The sequence below is a fragment of the Syngnathus floridae genome, chromosome 8 (genome assembly GCF_059516105.1).
Source record: "Syngnathus floridae isolate MCC-2025c chromosome 8, RoL_Sflo_1.0, whole genome shotgun sequence".
Taxonomy (NCBI): domain Eukaryota; kingdom Metazoa; phylum Chordata; class Actinopteri; order Syngnathiformes; family Syngnathidae; genus Syngnathus; species Syngnathus floridae.
This window is the reverse complement of record NC_142420.1, coordinates 10056971-10069061: the sequence shown is the minus strand read 5'-3', so window position 1 is coordinate 10069061 and position 12091 is coordinate 10056971. Positions and strand designations below refer to the sequence as shown.

The window sequence follows — 12091 nt, the reverse complement described above, 5'->3', positions numbered from 1 at the left end:
CACGAGGCGTCGTGTGTTGTTTTTCATTGTGAATATGAATAGAATGTCCATGCCTTGTTGAGTTTGCCGACTACCAGGAGGCCAATTGAGCGCCACTGGACTTTGCAAACAAGGAGAAGCGGATCGATACATTAGACACCAGCATAGCCAACGTATAAAGTGCATTTCTGCGAAATAGAAAAGGCCCCGGAGATTATTGACGTTTTATTATTTTTTACGACACCGAGCGTCTGATTATTACTAAGAAGAGAATGAGCTCCATCCTTTTATTGATCGGGTGGATTTAAAAAAATAAATATATCCAATGTATCGACGCGCAAGAAAGGGAAAGTGCATGCGTGTGCGTGTTTTAATGTGTATGCACGCGTGCACGAAGAGGGGAGAGAGAGGGAGGGAGGGAGCGAGCGAGCAGTTCATCCTTTATTGCTCCTGGAGAGCCATTTCAAAGCTCATTAATCAAAAACTCGTCGCTTTCGACTCCTCGCTGATTCCTCCTCCTCGCCAACAAAGCATCTGCATTCCAAATCCAAGAAACACACTTCAAACCGTGCGGGCTAATCTTGAATGGGGGGAGGCCATAAACACGCTGTGTGCAAGTTGTCCTCTCAAATGTTGCTTTGAATTCATCTCCAAATCCGTTACACCAAGACTAAACATTTGGTTACTGAAGCCAAAATTATAGTCATGCTGGGAAAATATCAAAAAGTAAAACAAAAAGTATTATGTATAGTCCATTTAAAAGATATAGTGCAGTGGTTTGCAAACTTTTTTTCACCAAGTGCGACCTCCAAAATATCTTAATGATTAACATAAAACAGTAGTGTAGCAGGCACCTGTGTTGATTAAAAAGAAGATAGAATTATACCTAAATAATAATTCTGAAAGATTAAATGCAAAGAAAAGTGATGGCCTACATTTGCAGTCAAATGGATAAAAAAAAAAAATGTTACAAACAAAAGTCTTAAAATGAACTTTTAGAGTGTGTACTGTCAGTTATATATGCTTCAAAATTCAAAACCAGTATATACGCGCCATCTAAACAAATCAAAATCTATAAATATAAACCCATCTCGAGGAAAGTGAAGCGCGCCCCGGGCTGGTGCTGTGACCCTGATTGGAGCTCAAGTCGCGCATGCGCAGTGGCTGGACACTGACAAGGGGTCCTCAGTGCTGTAGCGGCGCCTACATGTCCACGAGCACCCACGAGTAACGTTTGTGTTGATATTCCACGGACTCCAATGATCTCAAGGAGATATTAAACGCGACAAATATGAAATTTGAAGGAGAGAGGAACGCTCAATTGGTCTGCAGGAAGATCTCGCGATACTTCCGGCTACATCCATCTCCATCCCGTCAAGAGGAATCATGTTTGTTTCGCTGAGTGGAATATGGACACACTGCAGAAGTACTTTTAAAACAAACAGTTGCTTGAAAAAAACCTCATTTGACCTTTTTTAATAGACAAAGGCAGTCTTACACTTTTATTTTGCTGCTGGTGACAACGGGAGTTGCGGGTAAGGTTGCTCAAGAACTAATTTACGACTGAAAATGGAACTCGCGGAATGACGCCCCCCATCGCCACCGCATCAACAAAAGCGACATTGTTTAGGTTTAAAGTGAAGCCCTCTGAAAGTCTTCTTTGCTTTTGGGACTGATGCTGTGCACGATATTTGAAGCTGAAATCTGAAGCAGGATGGAAAAAATGTTCTTATTTACTCAAATCGTTCATTTTCTTTGAAACATTACCACCCTTACAGTCAAAATGCAATTTAAATGTGAATAATCTAAGATGATCTCAAATCAACTTTAATTCTGTGGCGAAAGTTGTATTATGTATTATATCTCTGGTTGCAATAAAAAACTTGAAATACTTGTGTTTTTAATCAGCACTAAAATTGGATACCACAGATGTGATGTACTGATTTGAAAAGCATACATTTATGATGTTGTCAGACTGGAAAGACTGCATACTATAAAAAGAAAACAAGCTTTGAGACACCTGACTACAGCAGCTAACAGTCCAATATTCTGTATCGTGATAACAATAAAAACTGTCATGAAACAAAAACTATTCTATTGGTTTAATCATTCCCATGTGGGAAATATGAAGAGGTTCAGGATCAAACAATAAGACAAGCATAATATGTTTGTAAAAGGGGAAATTATGGTCTTCCATAAAACCACTTTCCTCCCACATTCCAAAGGTATACAAGATAGATAGACTGATAGAAATAGATTTTTTTTCTTTTATCTAAAATCAAGATGTATACTCTTTGATGCTTTAGCCATTTTGCACTGAGTTCCCTCAACAGAGATGTGTACTGCTTTCATCATACATTTTGTTCTCTTCCATTACAGGTGGCATGATCCAAAAGCCAAAGGAAAACAAATCCTGTTGGTGAGGATGGTCCCTTCCATCATCTCACTTGAATGAATCTCTTTTCAAATCTTAAGAACCTCACACACAGGCTTGCCCATTCACAAGAAGCTCACACCAAGAGTGGCTGAAGAGTAACTAGCCGAGAAACCTGAACTGATGTCTGCGAGCCTGAAGTGTGGGGATTTACGGCAGCTCTTACGTGCGGCTGATAGATATAATTGTAAGTGAAATAAATGACTCTCTCCCGTGGCTATGATTTAGGAGGGCCTGACCAAGACGCTCCTCTCCTCCTCCCCGGTGAGAGATAACTCGCTGATGGGAGGAAACCCGAAGTAACTCACACATTAGCCACGCCTGTCCTACAAAAGCCTCGCTAGACGCCTTTGCTTAGAATTAGTGCTTGCACTCTTTTGGTGAGGCTCATCCAGATTTCCCTTCCGTATGAAATTATGAGTGAATAAATTGCATCTTCATTTATCTTTGGAAATCCCCTCCTGTGCTCGGTGCGATACTCGGCCGGCTCTCCGCGCTTCCCGTAATGACATTAGTCTTCTGCTACACAGCAAAATTGATTGCCCAGGAAAATGAACTTGGCTTCGCTATAAATTACACCTATGGATCATAAGAAATGTGTTATTTTGTTTAAAATAGTAGCTAATATAATTAGAGCTCTAATTCATGGCAAGCTACAAGTGTGCCTATTACAGTAACAGGCTTTGGAATTTAATCTGTCTTCTGGATAAAGAATGATCTCAGGCCGTTTTCATTTGTAATCTAAGACACATTATTTCAATAAAGTAGCCTGCAACTTGACGATACGAGGATGATTGCGGAATGAATATCAATGGTCTTACGTTTCACTCTCAGAGTTAAGAATTCAACCGAGGCGAGAAGTTGAGGGAACTTTTTAAGTGAAGATCAACATTGGATCTGACTTTAGGGGAGACAAAGGGAGAAAAGACTAGAATGAGCAATCCATATTCTAAAAAAAAATGATATGTATTCAAAGGTGCCATCACCTCATTTCTACATGAGACACTTTTACTATATGCAATTTTTCCCCCTCCACTACATTTTTGTCTTTACCATGTAAAACGAGAGCACAGCAGCATCTTGCAGGGTTAAGTAATTCCGCACCACTGAGGAAGACATTTGATTTCATTTGTAGAGTGTCTAGCAGCGGGCGGAGGTGAGTCCACCTTTGGCTGCGGGAGGAGCAAAGTGGCGCACATATCTAGTGTTTGGAGACACAAAATTGACAATGCATTCATCTTTGAATAATGTAGATGCCCCGAGAATACGGTGGCAGCAGTCCGAGTGCGTCCGCCGAGGGTGTGGGGGCTGTCAGCCGCTGTGGTCGCCATGGCCCTCGCCACCGCAGCATAATGTGGACTCCGGCTCCCCTGGAGTATCAGGGGCTGCCTCGGGCCCCGCATTCCTACCGCGGCGCTCCACTTAATTTACTTTCAGGGAGAAGAGGGTGTCATTGCAGAAAAAGGCTGCCAAGTGGGGATCTTATCGACTGGCTCTCTTTAAAAAAAAAAAAAAAAAAAATGGACCCAGTGAAAGTGCAGTTTCGAAATGTGGAGGGGCCACAAAACAGGAAGTCACATGAATGCTAGATGTGTCATTAGCTAGAAGCAAAGTTGTTGGAAGAAAAAAACGCTCCCTCTTTGATATCTGGTTGGCTAATTTGCGTGTGAGCGTGAGGTTGAGAACTGTGGCTAACAACAGCTTGTGCATAGATGTGCTCGACTACTGAAAATTGCAACAGTGACTCTCCTTTCCCACATGGGGCAACATCCCGAATGATGAAGGATGGTTAAGACACTATAAATTTGTGGGTATCTTTTATATTGCGCCATTCTGATCATTCACTGTAGTCAAACTGCCAATAAAAAATAAAAAACATTCACTATACTGCATCATTAGCTGGATCTGCACAATAGTTGAATGTAGAAGCTCTGGGATAATCTTGTTTGCTCGTTTTTATGCGGCAATCAATCAATACACAACCTGACATAACTCATAATAATAAACCCAATCTAAATTTCAGTGTGTGAAAAGTAATAATAATAACAATAAGTATATCATTTCCATGTAGGCTATTTATTGAACGCGGTGAGTTATTATGGCGGCCGTAGACGCAAAGATGTATGGTTTGAAAATGGATGCTTGCTGGCAGGCTGACAGTGTTGCTCAGTGAGGCAAAGTGCTAGTAAATTATTTGTCTTCTGCAGTTCTGCCCTAATTCCTCTGGGAAGCGCTGCTATTGTCTTTGCCAAAGAGAATAATGATAAATGGGCTAACAATCAAACTTGAGCATTTTTTTGGGGATGCACTCAAGACACCGGGCACAATCTGAATGCATTTGTGGTCCCCTGAAAGAACTGCACCAATTGTTATCCTTACAGTCCTCAGGGGCCACTTACACATTTTTTTTTTTTTTTAAACTGAAAATAGTATCACTTAAGCCCTTTCCAACATGAACATTTTTGAGTGTGGAAACACTATGCCCTAACACTAACTCATAGTGGTTTTAATCAATTAGTTATGTGTATTTGTCTATCCGGTACATTTCCACTGCTAACCCTCTGGCTTTCAATTCTGATGCATAAAAGTACAATCATCTTTTTCTCAACTTCAGTTGGCTCATTCACAAGCACTCGTCGTCCCCATCTGTTCCCTCTTGGGAGTGTGACACAATGCGTTTCTCTGGCCAAAAGCTTCTCTACGCTGGAGCAGAGGTTCTCCTCAGCCATATTTAAAGGTTACAAGCGGGGTAAATGCCAGCGCCGTTTGCTCACAGTTAATCAGGTCTGGTTTTGCAGATAAAGCAGAGGCAAAACTTTTGGTGTAATGCTCCAAACGCTCCGTCTTCGCTTCCAGGCCTTTTGTCGAAGCGGCTGCATTTCCGCAGGATGCGAGGTACAGAGCGCGCCTGTCAGAGGACTGTGATTTGTGGCACCGCCGCCCTCGCCAACTGTGAGGCACCGAGGTGTGACCGCAGAGATGGCCGACACCTCCGGCTGCCTCAGGGCCAGGCAGTCAATTATACAATACTGTGCATGGCGAGCGATGACGTGGGCTCGGTAGAGCAAGGGCAAAGAGGAAGTGCATTTCGGAGTGGTTTATAGCCACAGTAGCATGTTCATCGCAGTCATTTTATTTACATACTATTGTGTCTGACAAAATTGGTTAGCATCACTGCTAGTGCACTCCTACAGCTGACAGATTTCCTAATCAGACAAATAATAGTGCCCCAAAAGTGACAGTTCAACATTCAGACTATTGTTATTGTATAGTTAGCGCTAAAATAATATAAGACGCAAGTACAAGGTATAAAAAGTCTAAAACAAGTTGACCAAAGGTCACGTGACCTTCTGCCATTTTGCAACGTCATGCGTGTTTATTGTGACTTAAGAATAATAAATATTCCAATTCCCGATTGTAGAACTGTTTGATACTAGCATATAGAAAGTGTTTTGAAAAAAAGTGCACTATAAAAGTCTATCTCAGACCAGTGATATTTCGGTCTCCTGAGGATCTCAACTGTTTATGAGGACCATGTGTGGACATCTCCAAGAGGGTCCTTGTTCAAAGCGAGCCGCCACTCCTTTGTGGAACACGTTATCGTGCGCATGCAGATGTGCTTTTTGTTAGAGCCTTGCACCTCATCCATTACCCCGGGCCTGCCAAGGAGATAGCGCAGAATGAATCTATTCAAAAAAGGACCATGACAGAGCAGGCTGCTCAGCTGAACTTTCCATGAACTAGGCTCAACAGCGGGATCCATGCATCACACCAAGAAAAAAAAAAAAAAAAGTAATTTCTTGTTGCTGCTCTGGCCCACGTTCCATACAGATTGCTACTATCAACATAGTCTGGCGTCCCCATGTATCAATCTGTCATTGTGATATTTACTTTGAGTACTGACGATCCTTCCTGTGAGAAGCGGGAACTGGCAAGTTTGTGATCGTCTTATCTTGCTGAATCAATGTGTCACTGTGTGGCCCGCTCAGATAGAAGTTAAACCGATCGACTCTCTTGCCAAAGAAATTGCATTTAAAAACACCTCAGTGTGATACATCTATGCCACTGTCAACTACGGTTTAAATACGCTACTTGTTGAAGTTACTGGATATGAATCATAAATTTGCAGTTGTTTTTGTAAATGGTATTAAGACGGCTAGCTAGTTAGCTGGCCGTCTTAATACCATTTACAAAAGCTAGCTAGCTCGGCGATAGTCCATTGCAAGAAATAAGATAGATGAGTATGCGCAAGTTAAAAAAATTAATTGATTCTACAATTTTGTTATACTACTTACACATTGCATCATAAAAAGAAAGCAATTCTAGAGATGTTCCCAAAACCTTTCTGAATGACAACATTAAATGACAGAATGCATTTTTAGGTCAGCTGGCCGTGTTAAAACAACCGATACAAAAAATGCACATCAAAAACAAACCATCAACTCAGTGACTTTATTTACACCCAAGAACTTCAGAGAAAAGCAATGCTGACAATGCATGACAAGTCCTGCTGCCATTCTGCACTGCAAGTGCTCCAGGCCACAACTGGGACAAAAGCAACAACACATCAGACGCGAAAAGACTGGAGGGATGCTCATTGCTCACTTGTAAACACAAGCAACTATTTGTTTACTCCGATTACAAAAGGATGCATTCAAGACTTTTGGAACACTTCTAATATAGGGGTCGTCAAAGCTTTGAAAACCGACAACTACTTTCTTGGTCCTGAATAATACCAAATGTAACCAGTTATGCACACACTTACGAAATAACAAATTTGCTCCAATTACTGTATATTTATAAATTTAGTCAGAAAAATCAGAAAAGTCAGTTGCATTCAAAATACATTACTATGGACACCACGGCGGGTGAAGGTATTCATTTCTGTCGTCATCCATCATGTGAGTGAAGGATTTTACATGCTACTTTCCAAAACAGTGCTTGATTCAAACCAGCAATCAACAGGTTTCATACAAACATTTTACAAAACATTTGCTGTCACATCTCAATGAACGATCTCAACAATAAGCACAATAAATCAACAACCAACAATCAAACAAACAAATGAAAATGAGCAAACTCAACAAAGAAGACACTTCATGTCGCAAGAGGAAATGCACCTTGGCTAAAGCCCAAAAAGGTAGAATCCATAGGAAATATAAAAATAAGTCCATTAAAAAAAGCATTAAAGATTGCATTCACATAATGAAGTCACCAGTTTTAGAACAAATTAAAAAAAAAAAAAGAAGTCAGCAGGTTGTTCCTGCTTCCTTTACTTTTGGTTCACAGGTGAGTTTGACATCATTGATTAGATCAACCAATCAAAGCGCCTTATTCGATGATCAGAGAAATTGCTGCACCACTCTTGACCTGTTTGCTTTGCCGTTCTCGGAGGTGAAAGTCACTCTAAATGGGCCTCTTTCTCCAAAAATCAACCTTATACAGACCTCGGAACTTTATTTTGAAGTAACTGGTCTTATTGAGTGTAAATGCTAAGTCTGATTTCATTGACTGTAATTGAGAATGAAGTGTTGTGTCATTAAAAAAACGCTCATTTGCATAAAAATAAATCCAGTGGCTGTGGAGAGAAATGGAACTTTTCATGCAACAAACCAGGGGGTAGTGTCACGTCCTCGCAACGTGCTGAGCCAGCAAAACGCTTGCTTTATTTGCACTGCAAATGTCACCATTTCACTTTCCCTTTTCGTTCACCTCCAAAGGCATCAAAGCAATAATGCAAAAAGCATTACATTTCATTAATAAAAATGTCACATTTAAGAGCAAACGGAATTCCGTGTTTATTTGCGTGAACTAATTGCTGAATTTGACGCTCTATGAACCTATTTCAAAGGTTTGAAAGTAAGAATATATATATACATATATATATATATTATATATACAGTTTAAAATATATAGTTTTTATATATAGTTTAAAAAAAAAAAAACCACGACAGGGCAACGTCATTTGGTCATTATGGGCTGACAGAAATGGTCCAATAGGAAAAGAGAGTTCACCTGCAAACCGGAAATGGAAGACGTATTTTCTATTCGTTCTGTGTGTGGGCTTTTAAAGTATTTAAAAGTATATTTCACGGTTTATATGTTATATTTTGGACCTTGGCCCACTTTGGTATTTCTATTTCAACTATGAACGTGATCGACGTGTCTTCACGGGTAAGTTTGCTCTGTTTTATCTGTTTGTTGCCTGGTTGTTTCAAGAGAAACGGCTAATTGAAATCGTTATTGATGTGTTGTGTCTTGAAATAGTTGTTTTTGTAATGTATTCAGAAGGGGGTTCCATTTGCATGTAACGTCACATTTATTCAGCCATCTGTTAAGTGACTGAATCTGTCGTTGCTCTTTACCAGTGGATGAAAGTGACGTAGATGCTTAAGTAACAAAAACTTATTCAAACCGAAAATGTCTGTATTAAAATTACTCTTTGTCAAATTACATGTGATTGTTGATTACAAGAAATGCAAGTGGAAAATGTATAGAAATTGTGGTAGCGTTTGTACATTGGTGTGCCTTTAAGAGGCGGGCCTTGCTGGGCTGGCATGCGACATAGTTGAGTTTTTGTGTGAGTTTATGTGTTTCAATAAACAGCAGAAAAGTTTAAAATCATACGATATAACAGGTCAAACAACAAAATTTTCTTGTAGCTTTCCTCCTAGCTAAGCGTTATTGTTTGGAGTGAATCTAATTGTAGTTATTTTTCTCCAGGTCGAGACAGACCACTGTGTCTTTCTGCAAGAGACATTTAAGATTACACCGTAGGCCCGACATGACAAGGAAATATGATCACGTAGAAGTTTCTTCTTCTTGCTCGTTTTAAGACACAAGAGGGTCAACGTGTGCTCACGGTTGAAGGGCAGGGATTTGCTGCAAGTGGTTGAAGAAGCTAGTAGGAGTTGACATGATGAATTGGGAAGTGCTGTTGGTGGTGGTGTCCTTTTGAAGTGCATCACTTGTGTCTGAGTGCTTTGTTATGCACAGTAGCTCCAGGCTAGCCCGCTTCCTTCATTTTCATTTAGTCCCGGGAAGAAGAAGAAAGCGGGTGGACTGTCGGAACATGGCTGTCCGGCTCTCCGTGTTTCGAAGGGACGCCCGCATGCGTTCTCGTTTCTCTTTAACTCAGAGCACATGGGGGGGAAATTATAATTAATCTGTTAATGACAGTCGGTGCTGTCATAAGCTCGGGGAGTGCATAATAAATTGCCGTAATAAAAATTAAGATTGCATGCATCATTGAGGCCTTCGGAGGGTTTGTTTAATGTAGTTGGGAAGAAAAAAAAAAAAAACGGTCACAGCCGACGTGACGTCCAGCGCTTCGGCGGGAGAATGCTAATTTCTGAATGACACTTAACCTGCTGCAGCTCAAGCACAGCTGAGGGAGGTTCACGGGGAACCTAATGAGTTTTTCTGCATCCCATTTTGAAACTCACTCAACTGGATGGCCTGCTTTGTATCCAGAAGGCAAGAAGGATAATAAGAAAAACTTTGCTTGGGCGATACTGATGACTTGGTCCTTTAAAATAACCTGTTCCCGTTTTTATTGAAGGTGAATATATTTTCCATTTACTGGACTGGCGCAATCTATTTTTATTAACGCTATGTTGCCCAGCCCTTTGAAAATGGAATATTTGCTGATGTTTTTGGGGACACAAGGGTTGTCGCTTTGGAGTTGAGCCTGAAGGCAGGCTGCTTGCTATATTTCAATTGTAGCCTGACACCAGTTGACACAAAATAGTTGGCCAGGTCACCTTACAAAAACATCTCTCTCTCTCACTCTGGGTGAACAATGACAGATAGACAGATAGATATTTTGTTGACAGACAGTCCACAGCACGCTAAATGAGTCCAAGCTTGGTGAGGAAGATTTAGTCGTGAACTTTCAAATGACAACATCCCCTTCCTGTCTCGCAGTTCAACTTGGCAAGAGTCTCTTTTGTGTCAGACAGATTGCAGTCGGGTATAAATCAAGAACAATGTCCAATCGAGCTTTGAACAGGGATTTGTTTTGCATTACACTTGAAGATTGGCTAACCTAAAAAAAAAAGAAAAAAAGCAACACACATTGATCGGTGTTGAGTTGCTTGAAGTTCAGTGATCTACTTTGATGAGCTACGTCTTATATTGTGACTCACCCGCATTCCATAAAAGACTGCGACGGGGCTCTGGTATTTCAAATGCCGCGAAACATAATATGAATGTTGGACATACATGGCGGCAGTGATGAATGGGTATGGGTAGAAAAGGTGTCAGTGTTGCTTACAGGTCAACTGCCTTGCGTGATGGCCTGACAGCACTTTGCACTTCTTCAAAATAACTTCGAGTAAAAGGCTGCAAAGGTATTAATTGAACAAAAAAAAAAATGGGGCAAAAATTAAACAAAACATACACACCTACCAAGTTTATTTAAAACAACTACATAGCTTCTTTTAGCCAAGTCCATTTAGCTCCTTTTCAGCATCAAAAGTTTCCACAAAGGACACAAATAGGCAACGTACATTAAACATTAGAGCAAAGCAGCTTTTCACCGCCCCAATGGACCGTTCACTTTTTCATACATTTAGGGAAAATATAATCATTCTTTTTAATTACTGCTCCTAGGCACTCTATTAAAATTGTAATTCACCTCATCCACCTCGATTGATCTGTTCACAGTGGGTGGCTGTGGTGAAATGCACTGTATAATATTCACGCCGCTCCGCCCCGGTTGTGCTGCGTGTCAGAAGGCATCTCGCGGCGAATCCCTCAGCCACCTCGCGGCGCAGCCTGTGGAACTGATGAGGTGAAGAGCATCGCTCTGCGGCTCCGTGCTAGTAATCACGGGACTGAAGAAACACATACATCATCTGCCACACGGCTTGGCGTGGCGAGAGAAAGGCCTTCGCATCACCTAAGATGTCGGACAAATGACGGCCACGCGTGTGTTTTGTCTCCTCGCCGAGTGGAGGAAGGAGAAGGGGGGGCAAAGAAAAAAAAGCTGAGCCTGGCACTTCTTCCCCTCCCCCAGCACAATCGCTCTTCTTTGCTCCCTCCATCCGTCTTGTTGTTGCACATCCGCGGCTTCGCCTTCAGCCCTGCAGGAGCTTCGATATTGGCAACACGGTTAGCGCCCCTCCACGGAAATAACAGTGGAAAAGATGACATAAATTATTTGCCAATTGTTTGACACATGCAGGGCATTGTCCTCGCTACGATCATCAATGCTTTGTCACCTGAAGCTACGAGTGCTGCCACTGCGGCTTTGTGTCTCACTCCTGAGCTTCCTTGCTAAAAAGCAGAACGGAATATCTCCACATGACAGGGGATGTGCAAATATTTACTTTTGAGAAACTTTTGATGATATAATATGTTGATATTATGATTGCGTGCTATTATTTATAATTCTTGTTCGGAACGGATTAATGGCATTTCTATTCATTTCAATGGAGAAATGTGTTTTGAGCTGTGATTGTCATCAAGGTGCTGCTGTTTTTTCTCTTACTGTCAGAGAACGTCTAACTAAAGCTGTCAGACATTGTATTCTTTTTTTTAACATACAACACAGCCGTAGCTGAAAACAAAAACTCCTGTTTTATTTCTCCAGAAGACTAAATTACAGCCTGCAGTTCTCATCTGCCTGCACGCGAGTGACTAAGAGAGACAGGAAAAATAAAACAATATTAGCTC

The 12091-nt window shown here is 41.1% G+C and overlaps 1 protein-coding gene across 2 annotated transcripts in view; it reads left to right on the top strand.

Annotated features, from left to right (window-relative positions):
• Positions 1–8545: 8545 nt before the first annotated feature.
• The window catches only part of hnrnpa3 (heterogeneous nuclear ribonucleoprotein A3), a 65801-nt gene continuing 62255 nt past the window's right edge, over positions 8546–12091 (top strand). For both annotated transcript variants that reach the window (XM_088382165.1, XM_088382164.1), the window contains exon 1: positions 8546–8587. In XM_088382165.1, the coding sequence (XP_088238291.1) occupies positions 8561–8587 (27 nt within the window). In that variant the 5' untranslated portion in view covers positions 8546–8560. The remainder of the gene's footprint in view (positions 8588–12091) is intronic.